The sequence below is a fragment of the Alosa pseudoharengus genome, unplaced genomic scaffold (assembly GCF_046254945.1).
Source record: "Alosa pseudoharengus isolate Yale_2024_CS ecotype anadromous, Long Island Sound unplaced genomic scaffold, YU_APseudo_1.1 YU_APseudo_1.1_scf_10, whole genome shotgun sequence".
Classification (NCBI taxonomy): domain Eukaryota; kingdom Metazoa; phylum Chordata; class Actinopteri; order Clupeiformes; family Clupeidae; genus Alosa; species Alosa pseudoharengus.
In genome coordinates, this window is record NW_027468565.1 from 20,772,917 (window position 1) to 20,791,848 (window position 18,932).

The window sequence follows — 18,932 nt, forward strand, 5'->3', positions numbered from 1 at the left end:
AAACAATCTAGGTTGATCAGCCTACCCTTTATTTTACTGTTTAACACCTAGATGGCATCTGTCGAACAAAACAAAGAATATATTTCGATTCTCTCCAAACATTATTAGACATTAGCACTAAAGCAAGGGAGAGCAAGCCTACACCCCGAGCAGAATCCACAATCCCTCAAGTCACCAAAACAGAATGGCTTCAGAAGAATCTCAGTATGTGTAATGACTTATCGAAGGTTAATGTGTCGAAGTTTGGTTGGGGATATTAATATCTTGCAGTAGCCTACCCTACCTCTGGTATGGTAAGGTTCTCTTTTGGCACTAAAATATCCTAAACAAAGATATTAAAATAATATATTTCTATATTATATTAAATATTAACAACTTGACCACTTTTTATGCAACACATAAACAGACGTTTATTACAAACATCACAATCCAGAAAAAATGATTTGTATGTCATTAAATGATCTTTGGAACCCCAGGATACATCCATGGCTGCCCAACAACCCCAAACAAATATCTTAGCAGCCAAAACTATTTGGCCAAAAAGCACATCATACCCAAAAACCCCTTCTCGGTAACTGTTCATCCTGGGCATCATCATTTTCCAAGTTTTAACCTCTACAAATTTAATTATTAACTTAATACCCTTCATGATCAGGCATTTTATTATTAAATGCAGAATCTGCTTTTTTGCATTTATCTTTTGCACAAATATATATACCATTTCACTCACAGTTTCTTCACAATCATAATTTTCTCTCTTTTTTATAACACATCTCATTCAGGGTGTGGGGAGTTTATCCAGAACCGTTTCAAGTACAGAAGAGAAAGGAGAGACATGTGGAGACGAAGCTGTGCCCAGCCTACGCACCTCTCAGGAGTCAGGCATCGACATCACCACCACGAAAATAAAAACAGGTAACGAAGCTCTTTTTTTTTTTTTTTTTTGCTGTTGTGCCTTTGTGTCCAGTTGGAATTGAAACATGAGATATCACAGATACACTGAACACATCTTGACGCAGAGATACGTAGGACACACTGAGCAGAGCGTCTCTTGGGAGTATATTCTCCTCCAAGGGGTTGGGGGAGTAAAGAGCAAAAGGCCAATCCATGTGTAGAATGTTGCGGTGTATGTATCGCATGAAGTTTTATGGCATGTTTTTACAAATGCTTTTCTGTCTCCACACAGAAACTTGTCGTCCCTCTTTCTCTGTGTCTGACAATGGCACTAACACACACACACACACACACACACACACACACACACACACATTCACGCTCACAGACAGCAAGTCTGCAACTCTGTGCAGTGCTCCAAGGGGAAGATGTCAGTCCACCCCTCCCCCTCCTTTTCAAACTTTCCCCCCCCATCTTCCTCTTCTTCCTCTCTTGTTTTTCTCTCCCTCTCTTTTTCTGTGGGCTGACAGACCGGTGAGTGTCGAGCCCTCAAATCATGATTCTGTTGGTCAGGTGTGTGTCTTCGGTTGGACAGAGGGGACTGTTTCGAATGGAGGCGGGGGAATGTCCGAGTCCCCGTGTCCCTCAGTGAGATTGCGTGGGTGGGGAGAGGGCGGCGAGGGAGGAGCGCTGGTGTCAGGACACGTGGGAGATGAGTCTGACACGCGTCTGGATGTCTTGGCGACACAGAGGGCACGTCTCCAGCTGTAAGGCACACTCCATGCAAATCCCACTGCAATGCATGCACACACACACACACACACACACACACACACACACACACACACACACACACACACACACACACACACACACACACACACACACAAAGTCAGAAAACACTGAATCACTGCATACACACGTTATAATATAACACATAAGTGAGTTATACAACATGTTTGTATTTACTATGCACAACGAATAACAGGTCTTTCTTTTGTTCAGGCTTGGAGCTATACTCTGTGTAAGGTGAATAAAATATGAATAGAAAACATGCATTTCTTTTACAAGCTCATGGTGTTACAAAATATAGGGCTAGGATTAGATACAACTCATACATGATACAAAAACATGATCCATGGGTGAATTAAGTAAATTACTTATATTTGTATTAAGTAAAATTAAAAACTTATTTGAACCACTTAACACTTAAAATCACAACTACGTAACATAAAGTTGGACCAAAGGGGTTAATAAAATAACTATGAGGGCCCTATGCAATATGCCCTCTTCAATGTGTACTGGCTACTTCTTTTGTCCCCTGGGCTTCACAGTGGCCTACCTGTGTCCACAGGGTCTGAGCTCTGTGTCAGCCATCTGGTCACAGCACAGGGTACAGCAGTTGTCTCGGATGCTCACTTGCTTCAGCAGGGCCAAGCGTCTGTGTCTGCAGGCCAAGCACATGGAGAATGATAGCGCAGGTTTAAAAAAAAAAAAAACCCATAAGAACTGGGAAATCAAAACAGCTCCATTTAATTTAAAATCACTTGCACATACCTTGGCAAGATGATTTTCTCATCAGATGCCAGAGAGGCAAAGTCATTAAAGGTGCTGAATTTGACAGATGGGGGGTAGCGGAACGGCTTGGCCCCAAAGTTGAACTCACACTGTTGATAAGACATGAAGCTCGCCGCAGCAAAGAAGCCCGACCTGAAAGATGGAAGATTCAATCCTTTAAAATGAGTTCTACACAACATGTGCAAGATAGAGTGGATGTATGTAAACTCAGCAGACAAGAAAGGCTGCATACTCACACTGATGTTAGGAGAGAGAGAGAGAGAGAGAGAGAGAGAGAGAGAAAGAAAGAAAGAAAGAAAGAAAGAAAAAGAAAAGAGAGAGAGAGAGAGAGAGAGAGAGAGAGAGAGAGAGAGAGAGAGAGAGAGAGAGAGAGACACTTACGTGGCTGATGAAAACACTTGCTTCTCTGGGGGAAGCTGATGTCCGTTTAGATAAAAGATCATCTGCTTCTTATTGAGGTCTAAAAGAAAGCCTATGGCATCACCTGTGTGATGGAGCACAAAGGTTATAGACCATTCAACCTTAACCCATACAACTAATTCAGTACAACAGTGTATGTGTGTGTGTGTGTGTGTGTACATTGAATTACGCCTCTGTATGAAATGTGCTATATAAACAAACTTGCTTTGAATATGTGTATATGTGTGTGTGTGTGTGTGCATTTTTCCCAAGACAGAAATAAAAGTTTCTCTTTCCGAGAAGGATGTGTGCCTCTTTTCTGGGACACCATTACTGAACTCTCTGTACCTGTGTCAACTTTTACACCCACTAAACCCACCTTCATTTAACACAGGATTAAAAACCTGTCACACAACAAATAACAGACGCAAGCCAAACGAGCAGCATGTTGGGAAAAGGTGTGGACTAGCTGAAAACAGGTCAAATGGAAATTAGCAGTTGTGTACTAGCGTGTGAATTTGGTCAACTTACCAGCCACTGTGGCAGGTAAATAGATAGAGCCAGCATACAGGGGGTGAATACTTTTTTTTATAGGCACTGTAACGTTGCCAGTAGCCTATGCGGTTAAATCGCGCTGATTTGAAGTTACCTACAATAACTACCTGTGAGCCACAGTCACCCCTGCAGCATAGGCACCGCACTGCACAGCGCTGCACTTGTTGCCACTACTACCATTGAGAAACTGCCGCTACGCTTTCAAGAGCCACTGCTACGCTTATTTCCGGATGACTGCATAAACATAAACCGAGCGAGATCTGTGGATCTGCGTTTAATCTTCACAGGCTAATATTCTCACGTGAATAGCTCTCCTTTGAGATAGCACACTGTTGAGCGTTTATAGGCTACTTGCGCTGGAGCGTCAGTATGTCTGCAATTCTGTGCACTAGTTAAGAAAAGCAGGAAAGGAAACACTTCGTGGAGGGACGTCTCAGTAAAGAAATCTAGATTGTTTAGCGTTATGTTCATCTTTCCTGCTTCAGCTAGAGACCGTTGGCATATAGTTAGATCAAGTTGGATAGTTGGATTATAGGATGCTCCAGAACTCACACCAGTGTCTTAAAGGAGTCACACCACTATGGCATATGAATGCTGTTCTGTTGACCTTTAGTTTTGTTGCTACTGTGCATGGAGGACAGGCCAATTATGAGTTCTGTCCAACATTGGTGGTGGGTTTAGAAATAAATTCAGCACATTTGAATTGTATTGCAATATTACCAATAACCGTGATCATATAGGTTACTATAATCATATAACATTTTCATACCATTACATCTCTAGTGGCTGGTAAAAAAGTTGAGTGGCTGGTAGATTTTGGAATCCATCAGCCACAGTGGCAAGTGGACAAAATTTTTAATTTCCATCCCTGGTCTAACAGGTCAGTGGTGTTGATGTGTCCGGTGGTGAAGACTGACCTTCTTTCCAGCAGGAGTGGGAGTGAGGTTTGCTGCGAGCGTTGTACCAGATCAGCTGCCTGCAGCCATCATAAGCACACGAGTACTCATCGTCTCCTATCCCATAGCCCTCCTGCCAAAACACACAAGCATACGCATGAACACAGCCACTTTACCCAACACGGATGGTATGTAGTAGTATGCATGAATTCAGCCACTTTACCCACCACCTATGAAGTAGTATACATGAACACAGCCACTTTACCCACCACCTATGAAGTAGTATACATGAACACAGCCACTTTACCCAACACAGATGGTATGTAGTAGTATGCATGAATACAGCCACTTTACCCACCACCTATGAAGTAGTATACATGAACACAGCCACTTTACCCACCACCTATGAAGTAGTATACATGGACACAGCCACTTTACCCACCACCTATGAAGTAGTATACATGGACACAGCCACCATACCCACCACGGATACCTTTATTTAGTTTCTCGGAAATTTCATTGAGGGAATCCCTCATTTACAATGAAGCCCAGATTACATGGTCACAATACAATTTAATATCAATGTACTACAAATAGAGGAAGAGGAATGCACGCTAAAATATATTAAGATATAACTTAAAACAAAAGTATAATAAAATAATATATAAGAAAATAAATAAATGAGATAGGTGCAAGGCACCCAACCCCTCACTGCTACCCGAACGCCGCTGTAGCAAGGCAGCTCACTGCTCCGGGTTAGTATGTGCTTCACCTCACTGAGTGTTCACTATGTGCTCTGTGTGTTCACTAATTCATGGATGGGATAAATGCAGACCTCCGAGGGCCCTGACATTCCAAAAATAATTCCGTGGAAATGCATGGATTCCAGTTGCTGCTACTGGAAGAAACTGGAATGCATTTCCACAGAATTATTTTTGGAATCTGATCCCTTATCATACCTGTTCATTCTTACCTATGAGACATACGTTCACATTCGGTATCAACACACTTTAGGTCAATATCACACCGGAATTCTCCTTTAACTGTTTTTGTCTTGGAGTTTCTGGTGTATATTCTACTAGATGCTGGTTTGAAGGTCAAGTGGTTGGGCTTATAATGTGAGGAGGGGACATACGTGGTTGAGGAATTTGCTGTCCTTGGTGGCCCAGCCGATCTGCATGACCCCAGAGGTGATGACCGTGACCTCGTAGTACCAGATGCCAGAGTCCACGCAGAACGTGCACCGGACGCTCTCGAAAGAGGAGGCATCACAGCGAGCCTTAGAGGGAAGAGAGAGAGAGAGAGCAGCATGAGAGAAGAGACAAGAAAGGCGAGAGAGAAAAGAGGAGGGAGGGGCAAGGAAAGTGAGAGTATGTGTGTGTGTGTGTGTGTGTGAGAGAGAGAAAATACAGTGCAGCAAGAGCGCAAATACAATGAAGGGATCTGACTACATGAAGAGTCCGTGTCTTTCTGCTAGTAAGTGAATGAATGACAGGGACTTTCACAATTTCTTCATAATCATTTTAAACACAATTTCATCCGAAGATGACGAGGCAGTGAGGATGTGAAAATGTTATCAGTGGTGACGGGAGTCTGTCGCACCTCCAGACCGCTGGGCGAGATCTTCAGGTACTCGCTGACATCGTTGCTGTTCAGCATGGCGTTGATGTTGCTCAGGTTGACCTTCTCATATGTAAACTGACGACCCTCTTTCAGGACTACAGCCGCAGTGGGCAGGAAAAACACAGAAAAAGCATTATGTGTAAAAAGTTGCTTTGCTCCCCTCAGTTCCACAGTGCCAGTGTGAACAGGACATCCTGTCCATGACTTGGTTTATTTGCTGTGGCTGTTTTGCAAGACAAGGCACTTTTGTGTGCTGAAAGTAGGCTTCTTCACAGCTATAAGCTCTGACCATGCTGACTAAATTTACACACAATTTACATCCTGGAGATTTGTTTCTACGGTGCATAAACCTTTGGGTTATTTCATGAAATGTCCATTATACATCCATTACACATTTTGTTCATCAAAAACAACTAACCAGTGAGGTGAAGTAAAATAGCAGTCAGTTAGCGAGTTGTGATGGTGCAAAGTCATATTTAAGGTTCACTAGACTCAAGTAGCAGACAACTGTGGGGAAATTCAGGGAAAAGCACAAGAAGCTGAAGAGACAGATAATGTAAAAGCTAGAAGAATGACCCCCTATAGACTGCATACTGATACTCTTTCCCATAGACTCCAATACACAATGGTATTCATCACACTTATATGTGAGTGTTATACAACATGGTGTGAAGGGATGTTTGTGAATACTGGGGAAATTCAATACAAACATGGGCGCAGCGCAAACGGGGCAGAGCTGGCACCTCTGGGACCACCTGAACTGCTGGGACAAACCCATGGCAGGAACCAAAGCCAAGAACATTACTGTTCACATTAGATCTCCTTAAAAACACAAAGTAAGGCCATTATAACTATTCTCCCCGTTATAATTAATACTGAACTTCCACAATAAAAACCCAATGAGACAAAAGTGAACAAAAGTTCAATAAGACAAAAGGTTCAATGAAGTTCAGAAAGCTCAAGTTCAATCACTGACTCTTGAGCCTATAAAGCAAACGTTGTCATTTTCATTTTTTCTGTGGGTTTAGCACAAATGACTAATGACTCAGTCTGTCCACATGACTCCAGAATGCCCTTATTACAAAAAGGAAATAATTTTCATTCCTGCTTCCTGGAAGAAATCAGGAAGTCCAAACATACTGGTATACATACAAACAGATGGAATACACAGGCTGAATCACAGAGTGTGCCACAACACACCAACCTCCTTCCCCAAATAAACATTCTGAGGCTAGCAATCAGATCCTACTTATGCATTAGCATCAGCACTTCAGAGAGCCATGCAATACTGAGTCACTGGCTGGTCATTTCCTCTTCGGGAAAACTCTAGTATTGCCATCATGTTATAAGACTGAACCAGCCTCTATAACAACAATGTCATCTAACCAAAGCTGGAAAGCAGAGTGGCTTATAGTATATATACTCTTTTGATCCCGTGAGGGAAATTTGGTCTCTGCATTTATCCCAATCCGTGAATTAGTGAAACACACACAGCACACAGTGAACACACAGTGAGGTGAAGCACACACTAATCCCGGCGCAGTGAGCTGCCTGCATCAACAGCGGCGCTCGGGGAGCAGTGAGGGGTTAGGTGCCTTGCTCAAGGGCACTTCAGCCGTGGCCTACTGGTCGGGGTTCGAACCGGCAATCCTCCGATTACAGGTCCGAAGTGCTAACCAGTAGGCCACGGCTGCCCAAAGTCATAGTCATAGACATAAGTTATAGTCATAGATTCTCCTCAGTTCCTCCCCTGACTCTCTTTTCTTTATGGGCCTTAAAACAGGTAATTAAGGTGGGGGAGCTATGGCACAGGTTATTAAGGTGGGGGAGTTGTGGCACAGGTTATTAAGGTGGGGAGCAGTGGCACAGGTGATTAAGGTGGGGAGCTGTGGCACAGGTGATTAAGGTGGGGAGCTGTGGCACAGGTGATTAAGGTGGGGAGCTGTGGCACAGGTGATTAAGGTGGGGGAGTTGTGGCACAGGTTATTAAGGTGGGGGAGCTGTGGCACAGGCGTCTGCAGCATTCGCACAACATTCAAGTCCGAGTGCCCATGGAGACCTGGGTTCAAATTCGACCTGTAGTCAAACTGCCCTCGCTCTCTCTCGCTCCCACTCGCTTCCCTTCACTCTTTACTGGCCTGTGTGCTAATGAGGAGACGAGAGTATGATTGTTTGGACCTGAAGCTGTGATTGAGTTTCAGACATTCAACGAGGGCCGGGTGGGTGGAGCCAGGGGTTGGTGGGCATACTCACACAGGTTGTCCAGACTCCACTGGGAACAGAATCCAACCTGCCGCTTCAGGTAGTCCAAGTGATCCGCCCATAATTCCAGTACCGCCAGACGATCACTGATGCACGACTCGGACACCGTGAGCTTGTTCTCACCTGAGGCGCGCACACACACACACGGGTATTTAAACTCTTTAGACACTGACTCCACAACGATGGCAGAAAACATGGACTGCTAGAAATATCAAGACAATGACAAGCGCTGGTATTGATGAAGGTATTGAATATATTGATTTCATAGTGAATAGCTGAACAAAGACCTACTTGTTTGGGAGAACTTCTCTAGTGCGATGAGAGAAAAGAGCATGACAGTGGGGTGTGCTTCTGAGCTCTGGAACACACACACACACACACACACACACACACACACACACACAATCAAAACAAATATATACACAACTACTGAGAAAATAACCACTAATCATACTTTCCCTCCATCTCTTGTATCTCTTGTCTCACCCACAAATATCACCCACAAATGTCACCTAAAAATTCGTAGTTTTGTTCACACACCCTTCCCAAATTTGCCCAACAAGTCACCTCTTGATAGGTTTTTCAATCCTAGTTCTTCATTGAAAGGGTTAATTTCAGATATTTATAATCAAATTCTTTCTCTTCGTCCAGATCCACTGGATTCCATAAGAGCCTTGTGGGTTTGTACCTTCCCTCAAGGTCTAGGTCAAAATCTAAGAAAGATGTTATTGTCTTGGTCTCCTTATTAGCAAGAAGACTAATTTTAACTAAATGTAAATTAGGAAACCCCCTTCTCATGCACACTGGTTAGCAGATGTCCTTTATTTACTTCAACTAGAACAAATTAGACTTTCTACAAGGAGTTCTTCTCAAACATTTTGGGGCCCATTTTCTATATTTTGAGATTAGTTTCTCACATATTCCTGACTAAGACTAGACTGGCCTAAAGAAATTAAAATAAACTTGAATAAAAAAATAAACACAAATCAAAAAAGTGAAACTGAAACTTTTTCACTGAGTGTTCAATCTGGAGGTTTAATATTGCACTACTGAAACACTATCTATGCTCCTCTACTTTGAGCTATGCTGAAGCAGCTTGCCCGTCATGTCCATTCTAATCTCCTGTGAACTCATCTGACTGATTTGCGTGTATAGCACCGTACAGGTCATGTGTTCACGCCTTACCAGACTCTCCAATAAGTACTCGAGGGTTCCAGTGCTGAGGAGGCCTATACTGGCAGGGCCTGAAACAAACAGATGCATGATCGTGTTATTACAACATGTAGTCACGTTATTATTACAAAACAAATCAACAAATTGTCTAATGCAAATATAAACATTGAATTTGATATACAAAACGGAAATATACACATATACATACATATATATATATATATATATATATATATATATATATATATGAGTGTATGTCTGAGTGTGTGTACAGTGCATCTGGGGTGAGAGCTGTGACAGCACAGCGAAGAGAGGGGACCTGACTCTGGGGTTTTCATCTAGCTGACGGCAGCCTGAGAGGAGGAATCAAGTAGGGGTTGAGGTGTCTGTGTCTGTGTCTGTGTCTGCTCAATGCGGTCACCAGAGCCCAGACAGAGGTAGCCGGTATGGAGGATGTGAAGCAGGGACAAGGCCATGATGGAAGCAACTACTGCTGCTGCTACTGCTGCTGAGATTAAGAGGGTAGGGGATAGGCTTCTGCCTCTATCTGAACTATGCATTCACAACAACAGGAAGAGCAGCAGAGGTGGATGGGGCAGGACAGGAATGGAGGCTGTAGTGGGGAGCAGGGGGTGGGGGTAGACCTCTCAAGTCATCAGAACTGCCCACATGTCAGTGCTAATGGTGATATACGACCACATCACACACTGGGGAGGGGAAGGGGCACATTCCTGAAAAGAAACAGGGACAGCAAGCCAGAGAGAAGGAACGTTGTGGAGAGAGAGAAGAAAAAAAACTGTAGAGAGTGAACGAACGAGTGAAAGGAAAGTCTTTTGCAATGTCGTTGGCAGGGAGATGGGGAAGGTGGCTGTTTCCTAAGCATGTATGCTTGCTAGGGCACGTTGGGAATTTAAGTGTCTCAACATGTGTGTTAAGAATCAGGTGTGTGTGTGTGCGTGTCACTCTATGGCTCTATGGTTTCTCAGCTAGGCAACCAAGCACAACAGTGTGTGTGTGTGTGTGTGTGTGTGTGTGTGTGTGTCTCACCGGCGAGTTTCTCAGCCAGGCAGCCCAGCACAGCGGTGGTGTTGCGGTGTTTGGCAGGGATGAGTGCATCTTGACGCGCCACAGCTGAGCTCAAGCTCAGCATCTCCGACAGCTTCTGCAAAGCATCCTGGGAAGGGAAAAGTCAAGCCAGGTCATGCACACACACTTAAACAAAGGCACAAACAGACAGACTGACTACATACACCATATGCACTAAACTAATGTGACATTAGCCTCTCTCTCTATTCCTCCCTTTTCCTCTCTCTCTCCTTCCCACTCACCCTCTCTTTCTTTCGCATCCCTGCACACACACACACACACACACACACACACACACACACACACACAAAAGAGGCCATTCTTCAGTGGGCTGCCAAACAATACAATCCTGTGGGTGACAGACTGAAGGCTGTAATTCCCACAGAGGAGCCGCTGCATACAGTAGGAAGTCAGGGCAAACCCACAGGCTCCATCAGTGGCTAACTGTGCGCTCTCTCTCTCTCTCTCTCTCTCTCTCTCTCTCTCTCTCTCTCTCTCTCTCTCTCTCTCTCTCTCTCTCTCTAAAATGGGCAGTTATGAAATGGGCTGCCACTAAATATGACAGCTGAACACGGACGCTACAGGGATGAGCTGTATCGAGACGAAAGAAAGCTCTGATGACTCAACACACAGTGTTTGTGTATATGTGTGTGTGTGTGTGTGTGTGTGTGTGTGTGTGAGTGAAGGAAGGACAGAGAGCAAGCGAGAGAGAGGGGGAGAGAGAGCGGGAGAGAGAGCGAGAGAAACACTCAAGAAAAGTGTGTGTGTGTTTGAGAGTATGTTTGCTTGTGTGAGTGAACCATTATGTCAAAGAGCAGGGAAGACACAGACAAAGACAAGAGTAAGGTAAAGAGAGGGGGGGGGGGTAAGGAAACAGGAGGGAGGGAAACTGAGGGAGAAAGACAACATGGTAGCATGAGACGCAGAGCAGCGCAGGCAGACAGGTCAGGACTGCTCTTGCCCACTGTGCTGAGAGACCGCATGAGCAAGGCCGCGAGTCCCCAGCTGAGCTGTGCACACAGGAGAACAGTGCTCTGGCCTTAGCCCAGCTGCACTGCATCTGCAGCTCTCCTCTACTGCTGCTGCATCACTACAGCATGGGGTTGCACATACTGCAATGATGCTTCAACAAGAAAACCAAAACCACTCTGTGTGTGTGTGTGTGTGTGGTGTGTGTGTGGTGTGTGTGGTGTGTGTGTGTGTGTGTGTGTGTGTGTGTGTGTGTTTTGCGTGCATAGTTATTCGTGTGTGGGTATGTAAGGGTCATGATGTGTGTGCAATTATTTGTGTGTGGGGTGTGTGTTAAAGTATAGAATGTGTGTACCTGTGTATGTGCATAATAATTTGTGCGCGTGAGGGTCTGTAAGCGTGACTGCATGTCCTTGGTGTATGTGTGTGTTAATGTGTATGTCTATGTGCAAGCAGTACATATTAGTGAATGTGTTCATTTGTGAATGTGCATGCAATTGATGCATGTATGGATGTGTGTAAATCTCTATGTCTACAGAGTACGTCTCAGTGAATGTGTTCATCTGTGAATATGCAATTGATGTATGTATGGATGTGTGCACATCTGTATATGTTAGCTTGAGCTTGTGACGGTGTTGGTTGGCACACGTGCAAGTGGCACCGACTCACTTTGGTGGGCAGAGGGCACTCGTCCAGCAGCAGCGTGATCACAGCAGGCCCCAGCGGGTCGTTCAGAGGGATGACCCGGATCAGAGACTGGACCACCTCCAACCAGCCGTCATCTAGGGGTCGGGCCGCACACGTGGAAGGGGGGGGGGGGGACAAAGGCACAGAAAGAGAACAGCACTCGGTCAATGAATGGCGGTTCACGCATGAGTCCTTTATGCATGAGGTGATGATATGTTCATGTCACAAGAGGAAGGTGGGTTTTTCGCATGAGGCTGCCATGAGTCATTAAGCACAAAGAAAAAAGATGAAAGATGAATCACCAAATGCCAATCGCCATCCAACATCTGTGGTTTCGTAATTCCAAGCAAAGGGGGGGGGGGAAGCTTTCTTCCATCATCGGTAAGGGCATGTACAGCCAGCAGCCTAAACATCCTTACATCCATTAAGGCTGGAATCTATTTACTTGCTTCAGGGTTCTGATAAATGGGCTCTTTATAAATTGGCAACAGAGGCAACAGCATGCCCGTAGGCAACACTCAGAGGTGTGAACTGCGTTGCATAGAAACAGTTACATTTATGCTCGAGGCAGATGTTTCTACCTGAAGTGACTGAAAACACAGGTAATGTACACACTCCCTCAGGAAGTGCGTTTCCTTGGAATCGACCCTGTCGCTATTATTATCTTGTTCTTCTACCAGCTGCGCTGTAGGAACAAAGGCAGTTCACACAAAGAGAAAGGAAAAGCTCAAAGAACTGCACCAGTAAGTCAAATTGTCCTGATCGGAGTACTTCATTCTGTGGTGTGGTGTGGTGTGGTGTGTGTGCACTCAACACTACACCACCCCGGGCACCCGGTGGGCACAGGCACAGACACGGGCAGTACAGCTGGCAGGAGGGAGGGAGGGAGGGAGGGAGGGAGGGAGGGAGGCAGTGAGGGAGCGAGACGAGATAGGCAGAGCTGCAGAGTACCCCATGCCAATCCCTGCCCTCTCTGGGCAGCAGCAGTGAACCCACGGAGGCTCTGGAGGTCACATCGCCGTCATCATCATCATCATCATCATCTCGGCCACACGGGGGAAAGGCAGGCGTGCCCTCTGGCTCGGCCTCCGCACAAAGGGGGTGCCACAGGCCCATGCTCGGGTGTCTTGCACAAATAAAGACTATCTATTTATATAATGAGATTAGGGCGTAGGGGTGAATGAAAGGTGAATAAGCCAGGGAGGTTTACAGCACAAGCCTACAGTGGAGGCTCATCGCCAGTCATGAGGAAATAAATCCTCTGAAAACTGACAGGATTCCATTAATGTGCTTTCTCTTCATGGAGGGGACTCTGTCACCGCGGGGTTGTTGTTGTTGTTATTGTTGTTTTGTGCCAATGCGTGTAGGGGTTTTGAGAGGTAGTCATCCCCTGAGACCACCTCCATTACTGCCTCCTACAGTCCTTATTTAGCTCTGGTTACTCTGTTTTGCATTGCTGTGACCAACATGAAGAAGAACGGCTGACTCAAAACTCAAACACATTAGAGATAGCCATAGCTTGCCCTGGACAGCTGCTCCTACAGAGCCTTAAATCGTTTTTTATTTAATAAGAACATCCTGAGGCAATGTAAACACATGCAGGGTTGAAGTTTATCAAAAATAACCAAACAAATAAAAAACAACTGGAAAACACAGCTAGACCAGAGGGGTATTCCAAGAACCTCAGTTGTCAACTGCCTAATAGAAGAACCCTATGGCTTTGTTTAGCAGGGACAACAGAGCCATTAGAAGGTTTGCCAACCTACCCAGGCTTGTCACAAATCCAAGTTCTTAGAATACTCATCGGGAAAGATACAAGACAAACATGACTGAACAATGAGGACAAAGCCTCATTCAGACTGCAACGACTAGCAACAAGGGACCATGTAATGTCGATGTAATCCAGCGATTACAGGTGAAATAACCACTGGCTATGCGAAATGTAGCGTGACAAAGTTATAATAGTTTCAACTTTTATGCGTATGTGACTAGGGCTTAAGGAGTATTACAGAGGTTTTGTCTCTGCACTCACCTGTCTCTGCCATCTCGTGTAGTGTGATCATGGAGTACGGCGGCTCCTGGTCACTGGAGGACAGATCAAAGAGATAAACGCTCGTTATGAATCACTCAAGAGAAGATCATGTTAAGACAAGCAGCATCTAAGTATTAAGTATATTAAGTATTAAGTATATATACTCTTTTGATCCCTTGAGGGAAATTTGGTCTCTGCATTTATCCCAATCCGTGAATTAGTGAAACACACTCAGCACACAGTGAACACACAGTGAGGTGAAGCACACAGTAATCCATGGCGCAGTGAGCTGCCTGCAACAACAGCGGCGCTCGGGGAGCAGTGAGGGGTTAGGTGCCTTGCTCAAGGGCACTTCAGCCGCTTTCTACTGGTCGGGGTTCGAACCGGCAACCCTCCGGTCACAAGTCCGAAGCGCTAACCAGTATGCCCCAAAAAAATATTTAAAAAAAAATCTAAACAGAATCACACAAATGTTTCTGAATGGAATGGTGTTCAGACCACTAAGCCTCTGTTGCTCATTCTAAACTGTGTAGGAGACCTCATTCTGAATGGAGCGAGTGTTTTCTTGTGTGCAGTAAAACACAAACCATTCAATACACCACATTCTCAATTTTTGCAAGATGTGTCACATGCAAGTGCCTGTGTTGGGGAGAGAGTTACGGCTTCTAAACACAGTTGCGTTCAGTCAACACATGCCAGTGGGTGTTCCCGACGGTAGCTATGCAAATGACTTGAAGTATAACCGTAATTTGATTGGTTGGTGCCGTCCATCGATTGGCTAGATTGGCCGGTGCCGTCTGTTGGTGTAGCAACAGCTGAACTTCTCAATGAGAGCGACGGCAGAAACGCGACGCAACGGACCCACAATTCAGTTCGGCAACGGATGACGTAAGCCCATGTAAAGTGAATGGGATGCGTCTCCAGCACTGCAACGCACGCAGCTGTGTGTAGAGGCCGTGAGGACAAGAGGAATTATTATGATCTTATTATGGCCTTTGTTATGGTCTTTCTGCACAATGTAGTCTGTACTTTATCTACATACATCTGCCGGGACATTTTGCATGTGGTGTAAAGGGGTAGTCCACCAGGCTTGATGAAAACCTGATGAGATCAGAGAAAGAAAAAAAAAAATAGAGATCCACTGCTGCTGTCAGTGCCAATCTCTCTCCAGGGCTTGGCCTGGCTATCCGTCTCCCAGACTGAGGTCTGGAACCTGGGCAGTAAATCTGTTCACTAACAGCAGCTCCAGAGCCACCCAGGGGAGACCCTGCCAGAGGCACACACACACACCGCAGGGGCAATTAAGGCCGCGGCGTACACTGTCTGTCTCACACAAACACACTATTTATCTCTCTCTCTCTCTCTCTCACACACACACACACTATTTATCTCTCTCTCTCTCTCTCTCTCTCACACACACACACACACTTTCTACTGTTCTCTCTCTGGGTTTAGGTCCTCTCTCCTACTCTCTCATGCACTGATTCTGGATTGGGCTAGGTGTGATAACAGTTGGGTGAGCAATACTTTACAAAACATTTGATTTATCCCGTAAGGCATTGAATTAAACGTAATGACCTTTGCTGGTTAATTTAACCAACAAAGGTGGCATATACACAACTCACACACACACACACACACATACATATATATATATATATATATATACATATATATATATACATATATATATATATATATATATATATGCCCCACTGTGTAAGTGTGACAGGAAGATTTAGTGAGCTGCCATGACAATAAGTAATAAAAAAATCTATCTGAGGAAAAACTGAAATTGAATAAATATCTGGCATGATTAGCGCCATGTTTGCGCAGGCATGATGCAAATGTCAGAAAAAAGCTACTGCAAATCAAGCGTGGGATGCACACATCTGACAGTGGAGCACACAGATGTGACAGATCTTCAGCTCTTGGCCAGTGGATATCAGGCTGCTTCTTTTGCAGGTGTCAGTGTGGGAGGGTGATGGGAGAATGTGTAACAGGAAGAAACAAAAACACAGGCCAAGAGCGCTTGAATGCAATGCATACGCTTTAAGGAGCTGGTCAGTTGACATAGCTGTGCTGTTTGGGCAATTCATTTTGAGGAGCTTCCATGATGTGTGTTTGAGAGAGAGAGAGAGAGAGAGAGAGAGAGAGAGAGAGAAAGTGTACATGAATGAATGAATAATTTCCCCTTCTTTAAACATGTGAGGGAAGGCTAACGATCTTCATCTCCTGATTTTGCTCTCAACAGCCCACTCTCTGCTAGACACAGGCAGCACAGCTCTCAGTGGGTGTGGCTCTGGTGCAGTGGAGTCTCCACGTGCAGAGCACTAAGTGCAGGAGAAACGCTAATATCTCTCCCTCTCTCTCACACACACCCCTGTAGTGCAGTACTGCTTCACTAAGGCTTACAAAATCGCCAAAGAAAAATGAAGGGTTCTTCTGTTCACTTTCTTAAGCACACCACAGTGCATTAGCTCTAGGACATGACCTCTTGACACAGGTTAATGTTTGACACAAATTATTCAACAGTGTGCAAGCAAAGCCCAACCTCACAGGCATCTACAGGAATTGTAAAACTCCAACTTACTTGTCAACCAGAGTCCTAATAACGGCTAATGTATCAAGTACTAAGCCGTCAACGTTTGGCTTTTTTCGCCGAGGTTCATGCGGTCCTCGACCGCGTCTGGGCGGCCTAACCGGGTCCCGTGGGCGGCTGCCCCGGGCCTCCGGCGCCTCTACGGTGGTGTGGTCGCCGCGCCTCAGCTGCCTCCGGGGCGCTGATCCATCCTCCACGTCACTGTCCTCTCTGCATACACAGCTGTTCCCCATGGTTCCGGTGGCCCCGAGGGTCTGCCAAAACTGTAGCGTGTGCAGCTGTTCTACGGTGAGTCGCAGAACCCGCGCAAGGCTTCTGCTGGCACAGAATGCAATCCAGGTGGCTACTATCATATCATTTGGAGGATTTGTGGAGGCGTCTGCGGTCGATCCTGCCCGGGCTACCAGTCATGGTGCTACTGGAGGCGGTGATCGGCCGAGCAGAGAGGCACAGTACCAGTAAAGTTAACAAGCATCCTCCAATGAGTCCCAGCTGGGCAGGACACGCTTCTGTTGCGGGTTTACACCCAGTAGACCTAAAAAAAACGAGACACGCTCTTTACAATGTCACATTTAACACAGCAGGATAAAGGCAAATGAAGGCAATTCACGTACCGGGTAGTCACAAACACCGTACTATCTCTGAACTGGAAGATTACTAAAGGTTAATATTATTTATACATACAAAAAAGTCAGACAGATAGAGGATACATTGAGAAGAGGCGAGACAACAGGAAAACAAAGGCCACATCATATTTGATCAGATTTCTTGGAGTTGCATGAAATACAAATGTCACAGGAGGATGACACATTTTGTTAAAAATATATAATGAACATTTAAAACACATATGGTTAATTTCGGAACAATAACCAGCTAACCATCTCTGGAACGTTAGTCTTTAAAGAGCGACATGTTAATTAATTAGAAACCACAAAAGATTAAGGCTAGCTCAGCTTTTGTCACAGGTTGCCTTTAAATTAGCAGGCAATAACGTTATCTATCAGTGACATTAACTTACATAACCATCACTCGTTAGCTAGTTACTGTTAGATCACTTGCTTGGTTAGCAAATATATAAACTTATATTTCCTCTGTAGTTAAATATCTGTTGCTTGTTTGCCTATCTCGATAAAAGGTAGCTCTTTTAGGTTTCATTAGCCAATATTTGGCTAGGCATCTTCTAAGCCAGTCCGCACCGGCTGGCTTTTGAGCTAAACGAACCAGCTGTAAGGCATCATACCAACTAGTGAACATTTTAACTTACCAATTATTAAAAGAAAAGCAAAGTTGTTCAACTTAGGATTAGCTAATAGTTCCACACCAGAGTCATGCTAAAGCGCTAACGTTACCGTCAACGATATGAGAAGCCAGTTCCTGTGGAACGAACATTAGCCTAGCGTAAGAGCAAAAGTAGTTGTTTTTTCTGACAAGGTAAGTAAATATCAATAAACATTACCTTTATAGCAGAGGGTCCAATTGTACACAGTGCTCTAGGAATGGCCACCAAAGCCCCCTTCTGCTTTTGTCAGTCCTGAAAATACCACTAGGTCGTTGAATCGGAGTTATCTGGAGTCAACACTCGATCCTTACCCCGTAAACAAGGAGAGATTTCCGGTGTTGCACTACACGAGAAAGGCGGGGATGAGCAAGCTAAATAGGCCTTTCCGACTCCAGGCAATTGTCAGGGAAGTAGCTAACGCTGACATTAACAAATGTGAATGTTACTTATCTTCCCGGTTGCCACAAAAATTATTGGCAGTACAAAATATATAGATGAGAGAACGAATTAGCGATTTGTCTTGGTAGCCATAGCTGCCACTTGCTCATTCAAAGAAATCCACCAACGTTTGTAATTCCGATATGATACGGCTACAAAAGGAAGCTAATGCTCTGTTATCTACACATTTAACGTTAACCTGAAGCCTGAGCAAAACGAAACCGTAGCTATGATGTCAGTGATACTTTTGTCAACACATGACAGCCGACACTACCTGACTAATCCTGGCAACCACTGCTAACTTACAGACAGCAAAATCATGCTCTCCTCTCACACGCACACAAAAAACCCTGGTGAGTCAATTTACCTTTAAAGTTAGAGCTGAGAATGCATATTACCAGAGAATGTCTAATAAGGGATTACTATATTTATTTTACTGATACGGTCCTGCTTAATTCT

General features: G+C 44.8%; 1 protein-coding gene across 1 annotated transcript; it reads right to left on the reverse strand.

Moving 5' to 3' along the window:
• Positions 1–384: 384 nt before the first annotated feature.
• rspry1 (ring finger and SPRY domain containing 1) lies at positions 385–18,807 on the reverse strand. The gene is made up of 15 exons (XM_076267297.1): positions 18,213–18,807; positions 16,748–17,291; positions 14,155–14,207; positions 12,105–12,217; positions 10,428–10,554; positions 9,393–9,451; positions 8,499–8,565; positions 8,199–8,330; positions 5,925–6,040; positions 5,458–5,601; positions 4,344–4,455; positions 2,854–2,956; positions 2,452–2,604; positions 2,237–2,341; positions 385–1,687 (listed from the first exon to the last, which is right to left on the reverse strand). The coding sequence occupies exons 2-15, from the start codon at positions 17,107–17,109 to the stop codon at positions 1,591–1,593; spliced, it is 1,743 nt and encodes a 580-aa protein (XP_076123412.1). The 5' UTR covers positions 17,110–17,291; positions 18,213–18,807; the 3' UTR covers positions 385–1,590.
• Positions 18,808–18,932: the final 125 nt, after the last annotated feature.